This window comes from Rosa rugosa, chromosome 7 (assembly GCF_958449725.1).
Source record: "Rosa rugosa chromosome 7, drRosRugo1.1, whole genome shotgun sequence".
NCBI classification, from domain to species: domain Eukaryota; kingdom Viridiplantae; phylum Streptophyta; class Magnoliopsida; order Rosales; family Rosaceae; genus Rosa; species Rosa rugosa.
This window is the reverse complement of record NC_084826.1, coordinates 25986257-26008403: the sequence shown is the minus strand read 5'-3', so window position 1 is coordinate 26008403 and position 22147 is coordinate 25986257. Positions and strand designations below refer to the sequence as shown.

The following is a 22147-nucleotide window of genomic DNA, read 5'->3' as shown; positions in this document are numbered from 1 at the left end:
CAAAATATCTTGAGGGAATTGAGGGATGAATCTGGACTTGTTTTGAGCCTTTTTTTGTTGCACAATCCCTTGAAACTCTCCCAAGATTTTCTCAACGTAATTTCCTTGATTCTTTTCTTGATTTTCACATTATCTCCATCATTTCCCACGGCAAAAATCAGATTTAACCTCCCAAAATATCTCCAACGTCATCTTCTTTGATCCTCTCTTTATTTTCACGGCAATAAAAGATTTATTCTTCCAAAAATCCCTCTTTGACGTTCACAAAACCCTAAATCCAATGGGCTTTTACCATTTGCCAAAATCCATAATTAATCTAGAAGATTCTTGGGCCTCCATGTGTCATCTTCAAGCCATGTGGTCTCCTAGTGCCTCCAGGAATCTTCTCCCAACGTTCCCTAGCTTTTCTTTCTCTTTCTGAGCTCATTTCAGCTTGTTTGCTCTAGGAGACCTGAAAATAGAAACTATTACTAAAAATAGAAACTTCCTAAAAATAGTAACTTTCCTAAACAAGAAGGATTCATTTAAGGAAATAACTGAGTAAATATGAGGAAATAACAATTAAAACGTCGCATTAAAATACTTCTATCAAGTAGTGAATACTCTTGCAACACTTCAGGAGCTCGATTGAAAATCCATGGTCCCCCTTTAAGAACCTATTTGCTATCACCACGATCATCAAAAGAGAAAACAAACTTAGCCTTTGTCATCTCCTGAAGCTTAAATCTAGGATCAAGAACCCAGACAATTTACGAAATTGTCGTCTCATCTTGTTGATCTCCACCAGTTTGGGGGACAAACTCTTAGCTAGGAGGAAAGCCTAAGAAGCATACTTGACCACTCCTCCAGACATTCAAGTGATATCCACCAAATCACCTCCACCTGCCATAGCAAGTGAAGCTGCAAAACAAGCCATCACGTCATCACAGGAGAATGAGACGCAAGAACAACGTCAATAGGGCTAGGGTTGTTGGCACGAAACTTAGGAAAAAAAAATACAAACAGTACCTGAACTGACCCGTTTTAAATTTTCATACCCGACTTTTCAAAACTAGCACATTGGTACTTAAGAGTTTCCAACCCGACCCAACATCCATACACGCCGTCCAGCCATGACGACGTTAACTAGCCAACCACCTGGCATATTTTGAGGGGTAATTCTGTCCCAACTTCTATACCTCTTAACTTTCATTTCCCTTTCTTGTCTTTCTTGCTTTTTGTCCTAATGCAGAGCAATCCAGACGACTTTATCCATGGTTTGCCAGAAAACGAAAGCTCTTGCAAAGTTTGTTATGAGAGTCATAAAATGACACCCCAATCTTCCTTCAAATGAAAGCAAAGTGAGAGAGAGTGGTTAAAGATAACTCAAGCTTCAAAGCAAGCAACATAAGCTTGTGTTATCCTTAATTGACCCAAATACCCATCCAAATTTGGCATGTGGCATGATACTTAACTCCATCACGGACGGCATGTACGAAAGTTGGGTCGGGCTCGATATCTTGGGTACGAATGTGATAATTTCGATATATAACTTGATAAAAAAAGTTAGAATGGGCCTTTGTTTGGATTTTTTTCTTCCACCAAAACCAAAGTTTTCAAAAGCACAAAGGCGGGCGCGGGGGAACAAAAAAGCGGGAAATTGATTCCTGCTCTCTTTCCGCTTATTTAAGCAGTGCTTCTGAGTTCTGAAGCCTCGTTTGGTATGGCGCCAAGGAAGACCGCATCGTCCTCTCCGATCTCAATCGGTAAATTTCTTCACACCCAGCCCACCCAGGGTTTAGGATTGAAATTGAAAACCCTAATCGTAATCGTGTTTGTAATTCACAGGCAATTGCGAGGTGACAGTGGAAGCTACCGGCTTCAGTTGCCGATCAGAGCCGGACTCCCTCCAAATCTCCCTCTCCAAAACATCCAAAATCACTATCTCATGTACCAACCTTTCCCACATTTCACAATTCTTTCATTTCCATATTTGAATTCCAATCTAACTTTTCATGCTCTGCCTTGATTGGGCTGTTGTTATTGCATGCAGTGAAAAAACAAACCGAAACAAATAGCATTTCTGGGCATTTCAAATCTCAAGGTAGATGTGAATTACACTAACGTGTTTTGCATTGAAAATTTGATAATTAATCTCTGCCCAATGTGTTTAGGAGGTGATCTTTCGTTCGTGCTTGTTAATCCTAAAGATGCCAGTAGCTGTAGCAAATCCTATCTCCAGGTAATTCTCTCCGATTCTTTGTCTGCGCGCTTGTTATAGTTGCCCACTTTTGACCCAACAATTTTATATTTCTGCCAAGGAATAACTTGAGTGGATTTGTTCGTGTAGGAAGTACTAAAGATGTACATTAGGGAACTTCCTGCAATGAATTTCGCTGCCAATACTGGAAAACAATCAATGTTCCTTGAAAGATGCGTTACAAATGGGTATAGAATGATAACTTGTGATCCTTTCCTTGGCTTGACTTTATTGTTTGTATGTCTCATCTCCACATCCCAAGACATGAACTGCATTGATGCTTTGTATACATGTAGTAATCCGGTTTGCTTTTCATTATCTATGGCTATTTTTGCAGGAAATACTGCACTTTGCTTTTGCAGTCTCATTCTTTGCGTCATTCGCAAAAGGTACGGTTTCTGTGATCCTTTTGTTCTGGTATTTACTTTATATCGCCACACAATTATGTGCAACTTGAACTCTGCTTATATATTAGATTTATCTTGTGGTTTTAATACAATTAACGTATGGTAATGAAACATTAATGAGTTTATTTTTTATTTTTTCCTTTCTTCTGCTCTTCTCTTTTGCAGGTTATAGCTGCTATCACTTATCAAATAGTTCCCGCTGACACACAGTACGCTGAGATACCTATTGCTGCTGTCAGTTCAATGTACCAACACAAGGTCTTTCCTCTATGCGTTTGTCATCTCTTATTTGGTTGCTTGTGATTATAGTCTTGTTTCATGTAGGGCTGTTGTATCTCTGACAATGTGCTTGCATTTGTAAAAATGGCAACACAGTTACACCCAATGACCACTTCTAGTTTTGAATACTACCACTTAATGAAAATTTTCCTTAACAGTTCATGCAATCTGAGATCAAACTGAACTTCGAAATCAGCAAGAAATTTCCTTCTCCATTTTAATTGCACTATGCTGAACTTTTTGAGTTCTGTGTTATAGGTTTTGCGTATTACCTTTAGGACTTGTGTTCTCCCCAGGCCCCTATTGTTTTAATTACTCTTCCTTGGAATGCTATGAATTTTTATTTAGAAATCTCATTTAGTTTTTTACTAGTTAACTCATGTACAGAAGTAATTTCAGGGATTTGGTAGCTCTTTGTTCCTGGAATTGAAAAAGAGACTTCAAAGTGTTGGTATATGCACAATATTTTGTTGGGGAGACAAGGAATCTGAAGGGTTTTGGCTCAAACAGGTAGTTCACGTTTTTTGTTCTCAGGATCAGAGTCGGATGTTGTAGTTGTATTTTCTTGTTGATTTTGCCGAGCGTTATTTGGTATATCTTCTCTCCAACGGTTTGGACATTGATTTTACTTTTTTGCTCTTTTAGATGAAGATGCAAAGTAACTGTTTCTCTCCCACACAGACAAAAAAAAAAAAAACTCATAAATTCAAAAATTGTAGAAAGAAGGAAACTTCCTAACCTGAAACACCTGACAGTTCACACATTTTTGGGGCAATTTAGTACCCTATTGTTCTTCTTTTCTTTTTGCTTACTCTTACATAATTGTTAAAATGTCTTGTTCATTTGTGGAAATTGATTTCAAATGTAGGGTTTCGTATCAATAGCAGAGGTAGATACTAAGGGTAGACGCTGCAGGCCACCTATTAAAGCTGATATTCGTAGAGCATTATGCTTTCCAGGTGGTTCAACCCTCATGGTTTTACATCTTAAGCAGCAGGCTTCAGCAAATACTCTAGACTCTTTGGAGTTGGGCGCTTCTTTTAAGCCTACAGGGAATTTGTCATCTGATGCTCTCACCAGAGAGGACTCCAGCAAGTTGGTCAGCAGTGCAAAATTATCCAATATTGAAGACAATGGTGATATAAACCACTGTTCTTCCAAACAAGGCAAAGTTGCAAAGAGAAAGGTCTGGAAATCTTCAATATCATCACTGAAGTCAAAAAAAGTAAAAGGAAGTCATTGCTGTCAGTTTGAGTCTAACTCCACTGATGGAAGTGAGTTTTGTTTACAACGATGCTCCTTTGTTTCTTCCAAAGATAAATCTTTACTGGCAGATCCCCCTAGAGAGTGCGCTATTAGTTGCAAGGAAAAGATTGCTGAAGAATGTGGACCAGCTAATATAACACTAGAAACTTCAGTCCAGAAGGAGTTTCAGTCACAGAGAGAATCCTTCAAAATCATGTTGATGAATATTGCAGATGATGCAAAGAAAGCAAATATTACAAAGGTATACAACATTTTATTATTTATATTTGTCAGAGATCACAGGTTGATATCAATTGTCATTATTCCTTATTTTAGCAGTTTCCATTGCTAGATTAAAGATCACAATTTCTAAAGATATTATGCTGTTTGGTACCACCGCAACATGATCCTTATCATATGTGTGTTTGTGTTTGACTGTTTGTTCATTCATGCTTGTCTCCTTAAATACAACCTACCGGAAGCTTGGTGTGACTAATCTGACTATCTGAGGCTTTTAAATGGAAATGTTTTCTTTATTTTGACATTGGGGCATTTAATAGATGATAAAGTAATGTTTTCTTCCTTAGTCAGTGGATCCTGTTGAATTTAGAAAAGAACAGGACCGTCATCATATGGCATTACAAATGAATAGAGTACATAGGTGCGGGTATAGAATACTCATGCATCCACTTTCCTGGTATTATATTCTAGAAAATAGCACTAAATCATGTCAACAGAAAAAACTTAAGCTAACAAAATTAGCCTTGAATTGTGCATGACCTGATCACGGGCTGAGCTTGAACGTAGTGATGTTACAATTTTCAATGAACCCTGATAAAAGCCTGACGTAAAATGAACTAGCTCAAATCCTGGAACACGAGCAAGTTAGCAAGTGCAGTTAATTTGGAGTTACAAAATTGCAAAAGAAAAATAGTGCGATTTGTTGTGCATGCTTGTACATGTGTCTGTTTGTGTGCCTTCACGACTCATCTGAACATGTATGTTTCTTTCAAAACTGAATTGTAGTGTTCTGCTTGTTTCTCATGATAACATTCATGGGTCAGATGACGAAAATGCGTATGACAGTTTTGTCTATAATACTGTATCAGTTTAAACCTTTATATACAGCGTTCTTTTAATATGATCTATACCAATAACTTGAATTCATCTTGCTTAGGTTATAGACAGACACTGATTGTTATAGACAGACCCAGATGGCTCGAATTCAATGTAGTTCAGTTCGAAATTCTTTTAGGGTCTCCTATTATCCAAATTAATATCAGGAAAGAGGAGTTTTATGGTCATTTCCAAAGGAGGCTGTACTATTACTTTTTTTTTTTTGATAAGGACTTCATGGGTTCAGGTCCAATAGTTAGGGACTATATATGGTTATTTTCTGCTCAACAACATTTAATTATATGATTTTGTTTATTTTTATACTTGGTGAATGTGTAGGTAATTGAGGACCTTGGTGGGGCTATTACATGTAATGGGAGTACAAGTACACATGTTGTTACCGGGAAAGTGAGAACAACTCTGAATTTCTGTACTGCTCTTTGTTCAGGGTCAGTAGTCAAATTCAGTTGTGCTGTTTAAATGTGTTTTTTTTTTTCTCCTTGTCATTGCTAGTGCAACATGATGGTCAGTTTCTTTGCTATTTAAATGTGATTTCCTTATTTTTTTGCTGTTCAGAGCTTGGATCGTTTCTCCCTTTTGGTTGAAAGAAAGCTTTCGTCAAGGAACATACGTTGGTGAGTCTAATTTCTTTATTTGGGAATTCATAAACAAAACGTATTGAACATTCTTTGGTATCTGAAATTCATTAAAAAGGAATGAAGAGCAGTAGTGGACAAGAAATCCACTGAGATATAAAATGCACCTGAAAAACAAATTAAGCTAACAAAACTAACATAACAGCACCTGCAACAAAACCAAACCCTATGAAATTGAACTACAGCTTAAGTTCTGAAATAACTGAAGCCCACAATCAGACCCCATCCATGCAAGAAGTCCGGCTTCTCCCCTTTCTTTAAAACTTCTTTTGTTCCTCTCCATCCAAATGACCCAGAAGACAGCATTCGCAGCACATATTTCAACACCATAAAGCTACAGTATCAGAAGAGCAGTCAGTGGTCAAGTTAGACTCCCTAACCTTCTTTAAAGATATAAGCAACCAGGCAAAGTCCTTAGAACAGATAATAAAACCCAAGTTTGCATATTAGACACCATTGACCAGGAGAGTCGAGAGACTAAGTATAGGTTTTTCCATATTACATAAAAGGAGTGAAGTGAGGAAGAGAAGGAATTCTCCATCAACAGCCTTGAAAAAGATGCAAGAAAATTTCCCCGATTCCTCCATCCACCTTCTCTTGTCTGGTCTAGATGAGACCAGTACAATCTCCTCTAACTGAGACTTAGGGCATACAATTTCCAACTTCCAGGTCTCACAGATTCCTCTTATACTTGAATTTCTACTCATTACTTAGTCCATCCTAGCAGGGGAGAAGATTCATATTGTTATAATATATGTAAATACTTGTTTCCCCAGTCCACCACCTCTCTTCCAAAAAACTCTTGCCTTCCCCATTTCCCACCACAAATTGGCAGAGACAGAACAAATGATGCTGTTTAATAGCTCTTTCCATGGACTTCAGCTTCAATCATGAATCACAGTACTGGAATTCCGGTCCGTGTTTACTTCTGTTGATGGCATACCATGAAATGTGCTTACATATATTTTTATACAATGTTCTCATTTGCAGACGAATCATCTTACATATTACATGATGAAGAATATGTTCTTAAATATGGAGCTGAGCTGAAAGCTGCAGTTCTCAGAGCAAAAGCAAGTCCTCAAGGCTTGCTTAAAGGCTATAATGTATACATAGCAGCTCATGTTCAACCCCCTGCAAAGATGTTATCTACCATTGTCAGGTCTGCTGGTGGAAATGTAAGTTCCTTGCTGAATCTGAATGTTGGTTAAGCATGCCTTGGTTGCAGTGTGAAGATTAATGGTCTGGTGTAATCACTCTGTATTTTGAATGTTATCCCTAGAAAATGATTTTTCAGAAAATGAAATCTACTCAAACTGAAAAATCAAATCTACTCGAACCAAAATAAAAAAATAAAACAAGAGAATGAAATCTACCAAATTGAATGGACTTGTTTCAGAAACTTCACTAAATTCCAATCATAGAATGACTCTTTCATGGAATTTCTGCCAACTACTTCCTGTCCTGTGCTTCAATTTTGATATCTACCTTGTTCAATTTCTAGAAATAGTAAGCAACAAAATTATGAAAATCCAAGTTATACAGTATGTCAAGATGCAATATAATCTCCCAGGTGTGTAGGTGCACTAACTTGACCATGATGTAGTATTGCAACTCTACGGGTTGCATATTTTTGCATCTCCATTGTACTTAGGTTCACTGTGCTTGAACCTTACTGGTTATCATGGTTGTGGATTCCGGAGATTATAACATCTGGTATTGCTCTTCTTTGTCCTCTCTCTTTATCTGTAATGGGCATACGATCAGAAACAGGGGAGAATCAATATTTGAATGTCTGTTTGCCCCATTTTGGGAGAGACAAATTTTTACTACATAATTCACTTGGTACGATCATGGTTCTCCCATGTATCAGGATTTAGTTTCTGTTGAATGAAATGGGACCTCTATGGTAATGGTTTTAATCAGGAATATTTTGTTGTTAATCTCAAACTTCCTTTAACTTTTTCGTGAGGAATATATTGCCTTTGGGATGTTACTGCCTCTTTACAATATTCTCTCTCTCAATTGTGATGAAGCACTTTATATAGCCATTTCTTGCATAATTCCATGCTCAAGTGTTGTTGTGTCAATGTCTTATTTCTGATTGATGTCTTTATTTTATTTATTTATTTATTTTGTTTCAAAGTTTGGTTGGATCAATTGCAGATAATTGGTGGACTGGAAAAAGTAAATGAAGCTTCACGAACAATATTTGTGGCATGCGAAGAAGACATGGAAGTAGTGTTGGCTGTAAAGAAGGGGATAGGCACTTTTAGCAGTGATTGGCTTATGAACTGTATCATGAGACAGGAGCTAGACTTAGAGGCCCCCCAGTTTGTAGAGTCCCTTTGAACGGAATTGATAGCTCGGTGCAGATGGTAAATGGTGAATTATATAATTGTGAAGTTCCTTTGAAGTCTTCTGTTGTTTTAGTTCTTTTACATAGAGGTCTTATTTTTTGGAAAAAATTTACAGAAGAGGGGACGATGTGCCAAAACCCCCGGGTACTATCCGTTACACATAAATCATCTCGAAAATATTATAGCCGAGGCCCTTTTTCTAATCAAATAAATAAGCCTCATCCATGAAAGCTAAAACAAGCAATCTTATGAGTAACAATATTATACTCGCATGATCAGATAATCTGTATACAATTTTGTGCTAAATTTTATGATGAAGAAGTCAAAAGATGAATTTATATTTTTGTAGGATAGGGACAAAATGGATTGTGCAGTATATATAGAATTTCAATTTCTTGTCCATTATTTTTTTTTGGTGAATTCTTTTTATGGTACTTGAGGTATGACCAATTGGACAATTTGGTACCTAGTCTTCAAAAGGGGACAATTTGATACTTGAACCTAGACTCCGTTTAACATTTTGGTACTTCTATTAATTTTTCTGTAAATGTAAGAATAAAATTGACATTTAGGATCGTCTTCTTCATACATGATCTGCATGTGTAATGGTTTTTTATTTAAAAAATAAAAATAAAACAAAACAGTTATTGTAGAGAGAAAATAGTGAGATACTAGGATAGAGAAAAGTGGGGATTGTGGGATAATTTCTTTTTAATTTTCTTAGTAAAAATCTACTTTATAATTGTCATATTTACCATTATGACTTAATTTATTCTCAAAGTTTTTTAATCTTTCAGGGCTAAATCTGTCAAAAATTTCAGTTTTGGCTAACAAAGTCTCTTCTTTTAATAATAGTATAGATGAAATGAAAAACATGAGTTTTGTCGGTTGATGGCCATTAGCCCTGGGTCTTCATCATTTTCAAGGTCATTTGGGAGCAAATTAACATGAATTAGTGCTTTTGGTTTATGTTTTAGATGACATGATTGAATTTTATGTTTTAAAAATTAAGTCGTTCTAATTTGAACACTCACGAGACTACTTCAAGTGGATTAGACATAGCTTGATTATTAAAAAAGTGTATCACTCCTCCTACATCAAGTTTGATTATCAACAACTAAAATGTCTTGTCTGATATTTTTGTGTATTATTATAATTGGTGAACTTTTGGAGCTTCAATTTTAGTTTAGCATACTATATGCTTTTATTTTATTTTCTTCAAAAGGACCTAGTTTACTTTACAATAACCATTTCCTTATTTGAAAATCATTGAATTCAAATTAAATTTATGGACTAAATTCAGTTAATTACCTTGAACTTTACAACAAAAATATGTCAGTCATTTATGTAACTTATAATATTTTGATCTCATGTTTCTTTACCCAATGGCTCCGCTAGGGTTTCTCTGCAGCGGTGTGAAAATTCTGGCCGGGGTAGTTTGCTTAATCTCTCTCTCCGGTCAGCGTGGGAAGGATGGAGACGGAGGTCCTCTCTGTTATCATGCTTCTGAACCGTTCGGAATCTAGTTCCGATATCTTCCCGTGGTCATGCTGATGTGCATATCTGTTATGGCTATGGTCTCTGGTCCTGTGGTGGTCGCTTCTGGTGGTTGTGATGGCCAATTTTGGGTTCTTGATCGTCAGAGTGATGCGGCGTTGTCGTCCTTTTTGGTTGGCGGTGTCTCCATGGGGAATGATGCGCACGGCAGTGGTTTTATTAGGGCTGAGGACTGGCGGCCTGGAATTACAAGGATTACTGAGGTGCTACCAAAATGGACTTCCGGCGAGGGGTGGAGCCCTGACGGTGGTGGATGCGTGTTGGCAGATACCAGTGGTTCTGGCTTCTCTGAAGTCGATACCTTGGTGGCTGGAGGTTTCATTTGTGAGGGCGGCGTCCCTGGTGGTGGTTTTGACAGCGATCGGCATGGCAGGGGAGGACGACGATGCCGGGCTCGTTTTGGGCAATAGAAACTTCGGCGGCGGCTGCGAGGGGTTCCAGTTGACTGCTAGGGTTTCTGGAAGGTTGAACTGTTGGGCTCCACTGTGGACTTTGGGCTGGACTGGGCTATTTTGGGCTTTTATTATTTTATTTTGTGTTTTAATTCTAGTCATTCTTCCTTCTGTTTTGAAAGAAGTTATGACTACTTTTTTCCTTCTTTGAGTGGGGAGAGATCACAAAAACCAGAAGTTCGGTTGAAACTTTTATTTACCTGCTTCTGAGCATCTAGGTTTTTGTTAGAATAAAGGTGCGTAGACTTCTTAAAAGGTGGGTGTACCCAGGAATGCGGGGTTTCTATTTGTTTAGAATAGGTTCTTTGTATGTCCTAAAGGAGGACGACTCTTTCTGACGGCCCCACTGGGGTGTGTCGTTTCTGGTACTGCTTGCTGAATTATAAAATTGACTGACCTCTTTCGATTAAAAAAAAATGTCAGTCATTTATGTTTTAATTTCTTCAGCAACACCCTTATTCTTATCAATTTGATCAGTCTAGTTCAATACGTCAATTTGACGAGGCTCAAAAAGGCCTCTTTTGATGATGTGCGGTGGCTTGGGATTAAATAATGGCAACTGAGTCCCAAAACGAAACCAAAACCCTAGACTGATTAAATCTAATTGATGGACTGGATAGACTAAACTTGGGATTTCATCAACACTTAACGGTCAAAATTGATGGACTGGATAGACTGATTAAAATCAGTAAGCATCACACTCCATGAGATGCGGCTCCTAATCTCCCTCCGTTACAACTCCTCCATGCCCGCGCGCGCTCTCTCTCTGTTAGTCTCTCTCTCTCTCTCTCTCTCTCTCTTATTTGTGGCTTCTGCCCGAATATTTCTAATGATGTTGGGCATCTTTTTCACCTCTGTTTGCTTCTACTTTGTTTTCTGGTCGTGTATCTGCTTTTACTTGATGCTTTGGTTGAGTTGGTGACAAGACTTGGAAACAAGGAAACCCAGTTATCTTGTTCTGTTGCAACTTGAGGTTCCTTTATTTAAATGTGGCTGATGGGTTCAGGACAATATGTAACACTTTTTTAACACATTGAAACAGGGGCATGAGTTTGAGGTCATAGTCAAAGAGAAATTCATATTTGCTTTCAGTAATGTTCTTGCTTTGAGCTCATCCAGTTGGGCTTTTACATCATGGCTGATTCTCAGTTGTTAATTGGCATTCCACATTGTGTCTCGTAATTTTAAAGTCATTGTTTGTTTTGTAGGGTTGATCATCCCTGATGCTTGCTCATGCAACTACTCACCTCAAGTGTGAGATACTTAGAGTTTCAAGGTTCCATCATTTCCCAACTGCCCATTTGTTTACTGATAGGACATTGAGCTCAAGTCGTGTGCCAGCTTTTACAAGCACAAGTCATCTTAACAGACCTAGTAAGTTTCTTATCTTCTATGTATTCTCTTATTGATGCTTTTCATAAGTTAGTCATATAGACTCCTTAATTTGGAGACTACTTCTCAATAAATTCTGATTGTCTGAGTTATACCCAACTATGGGTTAAACCCTGGAGGTTGAAGAAGTCATCATTGTGTAGGATGGAAGGGTTTAACCTTGACTTTCTGAACGTCTTTCCTATACTCTAGCAAATTCCGTGGACATCTAGTCCTCTGTGTTATACTTCGTTTGAGTCTTTAAATAAAAAGTACCCGTGTCTTATCTGAACAAAGTTTGAGAACTTCTTGAGTGGCTTAATGTGTAGGTTATAGATTCAGAACGATGTCATCTCAAGTTATGGAACAAATGCAAAGCAATGTGGTTGTCAAAGAGCACTCAGAGGACATACATCTTACATCGTCATATGAATCTGCCATGGAAGCACTTTCCTCTCTCATTATAAGTAAAAAACGTGGAGACGGATCATCTGTTGGTGGTAAATATGAAAAATTGGAGAGGATGACTATGTATCTCAAGGTATGATGCTGACAAATCGATTAGCACAGCATGCTCTGAGTAGTTAGTTAACAATTTGATTTACTGTTCTGAGGTTGAAATGCTGGATGATTGTTCTTACAGATACTAGACTTGGAGAAAGACATAGGAGGACTCAGAATTATTCATGTAGCTGGAACCAAGGGAAAGGTGTTTCTTCTTACCATAAACTATATACGCTTGATAAATCAGACTTAGACTTTCAGACACTTATCACTATTCTTTGAAATATATTATGATATCAAACCATCATAATGCCATTTACTAATAAGGTCCTCAAACAAGGACATGTTTCTTACCTGTTAGATCAGATATGAACAGCCAACACACAGAGTCAGCAATGCATCTCTATATCTAATGCTATAATTTGAAAACGTCCTTATTAGATCCGTGCATATGTGTTTGTATTTTTAATGCAATTGAATTATGCAATTCTGTACATGTATAGTTGCTTTAAAAGGATTCAAGGTGTCTGACATGATTAAAATGGAAAATGTTTTTCTAGTTTAGTACCTGCTTCTCTCTCTCTCTCTCTCTCACATTCTGTTTTGGTTTTGCGGATTTGCATACAAGGGTTCAACATGCACATTCTGTGAAGCTATTTTACGGCAGTGTGGTTTTCGGACAGGACTGTTCACTTCTCCTCACCTGATTGATGTGAGAGAAAGATTTCGTATAAATGGGTTAGTATTTTAACACACAACTCAGCTATATGGATTATCTTTTGCTTGTAAACATTTGATACACACACACACACACACACACAAATCTCAGTCTCTCTCTCTCTCTCTCTCTCTCTCTCTCTCTCTCTCTCTATCACTATCTCTTTCTCTCAATAAGAATTGGTGTTCTAAACTAATTGGTGGTAGCAAGCCTCCAGTCCTTAGAGTTTCCCAAATTTGAAGAGCAAGAGCACCTAAATTTTCCATGAGTAGATAGTCTATTTGTACCTCATTTGTTTTGGCATAACCCCTTGTGGAAAAGAGTCTCATTAATTATTATACTGGAATGCATTTTCTTATTGAATCTTTGAAATAGGGGCAACATCAGGAATTAGTCTTAAATTATACCTATTTGGAAGGTTCAAATATAATGTTTGTGAAACAAAACCAATTGGACGTTTATCATAATTCGCTAATAACATGTCAATCTCTAATTTTTAGGTCTGAGTCTCACTTTATACTGCATGTGTAGGTTGGAGATAAGTGAAGATAAGTTTCTGCAGTACTTTTGGAATTGTTGGTATCAACTAGAGGTATCTCTTTTGCTTCTCTATGTTACCATTCAGAAATTTCAGACCAAAAAAGAAAAAAAAATGAAAAAGAGAAATAATACTATTCTAATTTACCTTTAAGATATAGTTGTTCGAAATTGTATAGAGGTTTTTAACTTTTTGTTCAAGGCTCTACCCCAGCATGGTTCCTGAGTACCTTCATTAGTGTTTGGTATGGTTGTTCCATATTTCATGTAGCTTATAGTAAGAATTATTGTTCCATACTGTAAATGAGTTTCTATTCGAGTGTAATACTTCGGTGAGGTTCATTCAAATTTTGTTTTTTTGTTTGTTTTTGGTGGATTCAGTTTTATTATTACCATTTGAAAAGATTAAAAACTGTTCCTGGTAGTCATCATATAGGCATCACTTTGGGTAGAACTGTTCATATTCATTGAATCTCAAGATGTGAATCTCTGGTGATATTCTTTTGGGTAGTTTCTTTCATCTCAAAAAGAAAATATCACCATTATTTGGATGTTGCTGGTTCCTTACGGGGTCTGGCATCGCATGTGAAGTTTGTTCACTACACTGAGAGCTTTGGTGTGCATTTCAACTTGATGGAGAAAATGTCCCAAGAAAATGCTGTGCTGTTTCAATTGCAGCATTAGTATAAATAATAAAGTTTTATAATTTATACAGGTCAGGGTTATTGTATTTCAAATTGGGAGGATTTAGAATCATCAAACTGATGTGTCAGCTTGGTTTTTAATAGGTTGAATATGCATTACATGGTCTTTTACTTTTTTTACCGCTTCACATCATACTACATAGAAACTCATGCAGTGATCGTTTATCTACTTGTAGATGTCAATTTGTGATTTGAAGCTTGAATTTGCAGGAAAAGATTACGGAAGACTTGCCAATGCCTCCATTTTTTCAGTTCCTCATTTTGTTGGCTTTCAAAGTTTTTATTTGTGAACAGGTAAGTCATGCTGCAACGATTTTGTCCGCATTGTGTTTTGGTTAATTATCTGTTTTCTTTCCTAACAAATCAATTCACACTTCCATGGATCCGCACATAGAATAGTCCTTAGGTCTATTCCTCCTCTCCCTTAATTTTTTATTCCATAATAGTCATCCAATGGTATAATGAATTTCTTTCTCTTGGATTTTTTCCTTTTTATTTCCTAAGAAAAGATTACAAAATCTCCAGAGTCTGATAATCAGGTCGTCTGTGCCTGCTAGATGGTGCTTGGCTTTTGATGTAGGACAACAGTAAGACAAAAGCACATAGTGATACTTGGAATCACTATGGCCACTGTTGACATCTAAAGAGGTGTATTCAAATCAATCTGAAGAAAATTGAAAATTCCAGCAGCACACTATAGTGGTCTTGGAATCACTCTAACTGAACTGATAGCCTCCTTTATAGAGTTATTGGTACCTGAATCATTTTCAGATGACCAAAGTAATACACTAGAAACTTTTAAAAGACAGTACTGGTGACACCTTAAATATTGACTAGATGAGAAACAAAGGAACCTGAAATACATGTGCAATTTGATATTAAAACATAAATTAGTAGAAAAACTCTTTAAGTATATAGTGCTTGGTACTTGGATGATTATATTTATTACAATTTAAACTTGGTTCCTGCATCAGCTCTTCGTAGAATTTTCTGTTTTACTGTCAATGTTATTACTGTCCTAGATATTCTGTTAGAAGAGTCAGTGGTGTTCTTCTGGTCAGGGAAACTGATGCAGGGCAGAGCAACAGTTGGTGAGAATCTGATTATGGTGCATTGGGGAATGACGAGAGATTAAGAAAGCAGAGAGGGTTTTAGCTGTAGAAGGGGAAAATAGAACAAGGGAGGTTAGGGAAGAGAACTCAGGCACCAAGCCTTTCAATAAAATTTGAGTTTATATCATTCCAAATCTGATTTGGGATTCACAATAGGTAACCATATTTATAGGCTTAAAATACATAATCCATAGACTCTTAGAAAACCAAACGACTCAATTAAAGACTTATTAATAACAAGACCCTTGAATACTCACCCTAACACTTAAATGGACTCCTAAAAGCACTAGACTCATAAATACTCTTCATAAAATTGAAAAATGACTCTTGCAAGACCCTTAAACTACCAAGTAGACTTTATTTGGACCAAAATAGGCTGGGCTTAGTCTTAGGCTTCCAAAGAGGATATTTCTTTTTAACCAAGTTGCGGCTGCTGCATTAGAAACCTTGTTCAATAACTGTTGGATCTCGATCCAAGGGTGGAAGGGAAATTAAAATTAACTCAAACTAAAACATATTTCTTTCTACCCCTGAATCTGCACTAAATGGATATGTTGACAATATTGACCAGGGTTTCTTTTGGTCAGTAACTGATCAAGAGAACATTATTGATGTCAGGAAATGTTCTGCTGCCTGCTTATGAGCTAGTTTTCCTAATCTCCCAATCGTCCTACATTTCTCCCTTCCCTGTGGTCTTCAAGCAGTTTAACTATATGTCTGTAGTAGCCCAATTCATATTCTTTGTCAAATATCTGTTTTAGTGTGTGGTAAGGTCAGTTTGATACACACTGTTCCATTAATTCTTGTTAGCAAAAGATTTTGAGATCAATAATTACATGACCTAGGGACTGTTTGGGATTGCTTCTGAAAATGCCTAAAAGTGGTTTTCAAATTGGGGAAAAACACTTGTATGGAGGAAGCACTCTCACCCAAGACAAACTCTTTATATATATATATATATATATATATATATATATATATATATATATTTTTTTTTTTTGCAATTTTTTATTATTATTTTTAATTAAAGTTTGTTATTAATCCAAAGTTGGTTTTGGGTATCCGAAAAGCAATTCCAAACAGGCCCATAGTATTAAAGGGTGCTGTTTTTGAAACGCGGTAACAATACATCTGATAATTGACTAATTTCTCTACTCCTGCTTGTGTGATTCTCATCTCATTCGTAATTATTAGGCATACATAAACGAGAGGAAGTGTATGCATTCTCTTCAGCTTGATATTTTTTTTTTTTTTTGTTGGTCACATGCTTGATATAACTTGTTGGATCTATTTTTTCCCTGTTAAGCTTATGGAATTGGTGGTAAATTAACAATCTATTGCAATTTGTATTTGGTGCTCCTTGACCTTCATTATTTATTTTTATTTCTTCCTCCAATCTCTGATATATTCATATATTAAGACTAATAATATTATCATTTTATAGGTTGACGTTGTGATTGTTGAAGTTGGTCTTGGGGGAAAAAGAGATTCAACAAATGTGGTATGCTTTATGAAATTATATAAATTATTTTAAGTGAATTCAAATGTCAAAACTGTTTTATGCTGCTTTAGAAACCCAAGATCATATTAACAAAGAGTAGAACTTCAGCATTCTCTTAATTTTTGCTAAAGGGGATGTAAATATTAAGAGGAAAGATTGTAGTAGTTACGAAGTTACTGGTAATCATGCAGATCAAAGAACCTATTGTTTGTGGCATTACTTCTTTGGGAATGGACCACATGGAGGCATTGGGTGCGTCCATTTGACTCACCAACTAGTTTCTTTTTGGCTTTGTTTTCTTGTAGATATTTGTAATTTTATACTGAAGTATTGCAAGTTATATTATTGTCATCCGTTTCCCATGTAGTTATCAGCTCCAGCTTTTACTTTTCTGTTCCCTCTATTTTAGCACTAAAATGGTGATCAGATATATGGATGCTAAATTCTAGTGTTATGATTCATGCAGGAAATACTCTTGGGCAGATAGCTTTCCACAAAGCTGGAATATTGAAGGTGTAAACATAAGCAACTCGAAGTAAATGGATATGATTTACTTTGATTATTAGTTATTTATTGCAAGTTTGCAACACTTCTGTTTCGGATTCAAATTGGCAGTTTTGATATTTTCTGAATTGGGTTGATGTCTTCCCTGCTCCTGAAGCCTCATGTTCCTGCGTTCGTGGCACCCCAACTTTCTGAAGCAATGGATGTTATCCAGGAGGTGGCTCGTAGACTTATGGTAAACCATCTTTCATCCATTATGCAGAGGTCATATTTGCTGTACTAACCTTTTTCATGGGTAAAACAAAACAAAAATGGCCATTTTATGATTGAGGCTTAATCCACTATGTTCGTCTGATCAGAGATTATATAAAAGCCTTTCTGGTGGCCAGTTCTTATGGACAAGGGCCCCATTTTTGCATTGAAGTTTATAAGTTTTTCTGTTGGTTATTATTATTATTATTTTTCATTTTATACTTCAATTGGATTAAGTTCAGCAACAAATCTGGTATCAGAATGTTTTCTCACTGCAGTTTTCATGTGAATCAAATTTGATTTAACTGATGGGACAGCTTTCATGTGATCTCATTCACAATATAAGAGTGTTTTAACATGGAAATCAAAAATTCATAGCAGCAAAAATGCAGTTCTTAGTGGATATTTCCGTCCTTATCATGAATTTGAAATGAATCTCCGGTAACCAGAAGTTTGCTTGTCGTCTTTGAGAGTTCTAATAGGGGTGATCATTTATAAATTAATAACTATAGTCCAATGCATACCCATGCTCCCACAAAGAAGAACATTTCGTTTGTTAGCTGCATCATGATTTCATCTGTCTTCACCGATCATAGGTTCCATTGGAGGTAGTGGCACCACTTGACTGTAAACAGATGGATGGGAAACTCAGCTTGGCTGGTGACCACCAGTTCATTAATGCTGGTCTTGCTGTTTCCCTTTCTAAATGTTGGCTTCAAAGAACAGGAAATTGGGAAAAACTATTTGGAAGGCAAGATATATTGGAAGATAAATTACCAGAGGCATTTTGTAGAGGCCTTTCAACAGCGTATCTTTCTGGGAGAGCTGAAATTGTTTATGATACTTCCTCGAAGTCTTTCAGTTCATCAAAAGTGTCTGAATGTTCTAGTGGAGATCTGGTTTTCTATTTGGATGGAGCTCATAGTCCTGAGAGCATGGAGGTTTGTGGTAGATGGTTTTCTACTGCCATCAAGGCAAACGAGAAAACATCGTCTTGTTCTAGAGTTAAAGATAGGGAGCAGGTTTGGAGTAATGGTCACGTCCAGCATGGAACAGAGGAAATGGTGGAGTCTACAACAATATCAAAGCAGGTAAGATCAATACAAACAGCAATTTGTACTTCTAGCGGTAAATATCTGGAATTTGACAACATGGATAGCTATATCAATCAATAATCCACTTATGGATTCTCATCTACAGTTAGATTATGATTGATCTAATAATTGGTCCCTTACTCCCTTTATAATGATTATACCTTGTAGATTCTTTTATTCAATTGCATGGAGGTTAGAGACCCTCAAGTATTGCTTCCACGGCTTGTAAGTACATGTGCTTCTTCAGGTACTGCTGATTCAAACGTAATTAATTAGACAACCCTCTTCCTCTTCATATTTCTTTACTCAATGTTTATTAACTAGTTATTTTCTTTAAGAAGTTCTGATATATTGGTGTTTAACTGCTACTCTTCCTAATATTGTGCCGACTAGTGAACATTGATGGGGTTTTGGGTTAGGGCAGTGGTAGCTGGCAATTGGTTATCTGTCAAAAAGAAAGAAGCAATTGCTGGTCTACTTTCGGATCTTGCATATGATACCATTATCCTAAACCCTATTAAACTATAACAACATAATACAACAAAGACTTGATGCTGGTGTCTGGTGTTTTAGAGTTGGCTAGTTCATATGTGTATATGATTTTGAGACTTTGATACTGATGCTTTCAGGATTGGTTATAATCTTTCTCAGGTAGTCATTTCTCGAAGGCCCTTTTTGTCCCAGGTATGTCAACTCATAACAAAGTTACTTCTGCTGCCTCAGCCATTCCTGCAGATTCCTTTAGTAGGGACCTGGCTTGGCAATTCGACCTCCAGAGACTTTGGGAGAAGTTGATCCATGGGAAGGGTATATACATTTCCTTAAAAGTTTGAATTTCATGTTAATTGGTTATTTACCTTGTTGTTTGTTTATTAAGATGCCGGGAATTAATTAACAAAGCATATTACTACACATGTTTATACTTTTTTTTTTTTTTTATATTATACACTTGCAGACACAGAGTCTTGAGTCATGACCATTAAAGATGGCTGTTTCTCCTTTGATACTTTACAATGAAATAAATGATGCCATCATGAGTAACTTTTTGCCTGGTCTTATAATTTGGTAAAATAAGTGCCATAAAACTGTCTTATGTGGTCCTGTTGTTATTAACTCAGAGGTTACTGAACCATCCTGAGTCCTGACCAAGTTTCTCTTTCTGTATGCATGCATTGGAGAATAATACCTTGGTCATCTGTTGATTACCAATCTATTGAATGCAGTGTTTCTTGTTCACATGCAGAAGTGGATGATGTTATTGACAAGGAATCAAAGATGGATGCTGCAGCAATTCTACCTCATGAGTTCCTTTATGAGGATGCTTCTAATTGCAGTCCTGTAGGCAATCATTTTACTTGCAGTGCAGTAATCCCTTCACTGCCTTTAGCAATAAATTGGCTCAGAGATTGTGTGAAAGCAAATCCTGCTGTTAGAATCCAGGTAAAATTACTTCAATAGAATTTGTTTCTTTCATTAAGTTCCTCAAGCTTTACTATCTTACATGATATATATCAGCATACGATTCATTGGATTTAGAATTAGAAGAATTTGAACACTGAATGATGCATAATCTAAGTGCGTTAGTTTCTTCCTTCACCGTTATTTGGTCTTCCCACTCTTACGTCCTAATATGAATTTCCAAGAAATGAATATAAGCATGTTTTCTACCCATATTCCTTTCTGATTTGTTAATTTTTTGTCAAGACTTTAGTAAATGGTATATACTGGAGAAGTTTTCTGGATGTGATATTCATGCTTTTGACAAATTTCTTATTTATATCATGATATCCTATGATTAATTTTCCGCCTAAAATTATGTTTAGCTGGAGTGGTCCTAATCCTTTGTATACATTCACAAATCACAATAAGAATAACATCTAAATGCTTACCATGGATCTACAGGTTCTTGTAACTGGGTCACTGCATTTGGTCGGGGATGTACTGAAGCTGTTGAGGAAGTGATACATACATACAACTACACTGTCCTTGTCCAAAAAAAAAAAAAAAAAAAAAATACAACTACACTGTCAATATGTCTTTATCAAAACATTCTTGAACTTTGTTTGACTTGATTCGTTTACGGTTTTACCCACGTTGTTGAAGGAGCAAGGCTCATCATTCACTTCAACCCAGTATGCCTATGTGTCATATTTCTTTTCTTGTAATATTAGAAAAAGGAAGAAAGAAAAAAAAGAAAAAGATTTGTTCAGTATTGCCGGCTTCCATCCTCAATACCTTCATGAATTTGCCGGATTGTGTTATTATTATAATACGGTTATTGTGCGGTCTTCTCAGTATTTGTCATGCATTTGGTTTATAGGAAAAAAAAAAAAAAAAAAGATGGAAAGAGCCTATAATCTTGTGAATTGGACAGCCATTTAATGTTTAGTTTTCTCGGGTAACATGAAGGGGATTGAACATTGCGAGTGTTTCTATTGGGACCGCTAAATCTGCTCACTTGACCTCACTCTATTATGAATTATTAAATGACATATATAGCTTACTATATTATATTGCATTTTTTATTATTTTCCTTATCTATTTTCATTTTCCAATTTCACTATACTCATTAAAGCATTCATATATATTTAGTTTTAATTACTATGATTAAGAATTTATGATCATGAGACATAAGGATGTATGATATACATGTTGAACGCATATTGGTGAAAGAGAACAAAATAAATCCTATTATGACCTAAATCTAAGTCTATTCATTATATTTGTAAAAAATAAAAAATAAAAAAGGTAGCAGTTAAATTAAACTAAAAAAATATGTAATTTTTTTTTTTTTTTTTTTTGAGGTAGAAGAGGTCAGCCTTATTGAAAAATTGGAAAGTTACATATGATAACAGTCAGCTGCAATAGCAGCTAATAAGAATGTACATACCTCCAATAATATGGAGTATTTACTACGTCACCAAGCATAAGTAACACCCACTTTGGGACATCCACAAGACATGGCAAGGCCCAACCGAGACATACATCGTGTAGCCCTATGTTCAGGCTACGCGGCGGTATCCAGAAGTCGCAAATCCGCCACCGGGAAGCCACCTTCCCGCCCTTGCCAACATGCCTCCATAACATAGCTTTCTGCATGTTAAATAGACTAGAATAGTAACTTTACTTGTCCCACATCGAAGAACAAGTAAAAGAGAAGCATTCCTTCATCTATAAAAGGAATGCCTCCTCCCACAACTCAACACATTTTTCCACATTCATCCATCTCATTACATACTTTGTAATCTTGTTAGGCCGCAAGGCTCGACACACTAGTATAAGCTTTCAAGTGGACGTAGTCTCCCGCTCATGCGGAGGCGAACCACTATACATCTTGTGTCAAATCTCTCTCTCTCTGTCTCTTTATTTATTTATAGCTAACTAGAGATCCCCACGGATCACTAACGTTAACATTGGCGCCGTCTGTGGGAAGCCGGCACACAAAGGCTTCACCTACCACGAGCTTTGGCCCGTCAGCGTCCGGTCAACGCCCAACATGGCTGGTCAACGCCGGTCAACACGTGGTCAACGCCCACAGA

The 22147-nt window shown here is 36.6% G+C and overlaps 2 protein-coding genes across 6 annotated transcripts; both read left to right on the top strand.

Moving 5' to 3' along the window:
- The first annotated feature begins 1574 nt into the window (after positions 1–1574).
- On the top strand, positions 1575–8489 carry LOC133722161 (uncharacterized). The gene is made up of 13 exons (XM_062148983.1): positions 1575–1745; positions 1828–1929; positions 2033–2083; positions 2154–2221; positions 2330–2427; positions 2577–2628; positions 2812–2904; positions 3325–3435; positions 3794–4432; positions 5626–5735; positions 5863–5921; positions 6933–7120; positions 8109–8489. The coding sequence occupies exons 1-13, from the start codon at positions 1703–1705 to the stop codon at positions 8292–8294; spliced, it is 1800 nt and encodes a 599-aa protein (XP_062004967.1). The 5' UTR covers positions 1575–1702; the 3' UTR covers positions 8295–8489.
- Positions 8490–10873: 2384 nt separating this feature from the next.
- On the top strand, positions 10874–20736 carry LOC133722066 (folylpolyglutamate synthase). 5 transcript variants are annotated; one of them, XM_062148875.1, is made up of 17 exons: positions 10877–11079; positions 11354–11402; positions 11520–11685; positions 12012–12223; positions 12326–12391; positions 12815–12924; positions 13436–13496; positions 14356–14439; positions 16702–16758; positions 16950–17010; positions 17225–17271; positions 17420–17497; positions 18111–18605; positions 18777–18855; positions 19260–19415; positions 19852–20048; positions 20511–20736. In XM_062148875.1, exons 3-17 carry the CDS (start codon positions 11535–11537, stop codon positions 20568–20570), a joined length of 1914 nt encoding a protein of 637 aa, XP_062004859.1. In that variant the 5' UTR covers positions 10877–11079; positions 11354–11402; positions 11520–11534; the 3' UTR covers positions 20571–20736. The 5 variants fall into 5 exon arrangements, 4 of the variants coding, with proteins under 4 accessions (XP_062004862.1, XP_062004861.1, XP_062004859.1 ...); XR_009852451.1 differs by lacking the exon at positions 11354–11402 and having other exon boundaries at positions 10876–11079; positions 19832–20048; XM_062148876.1 differs by lacking the exon at positions 11354–11402 and having other exon boundaries at positions 10877–11077.
- The last annotated feature ends 1411 nt before the right edge of the window (positions 20737–22147 follow it).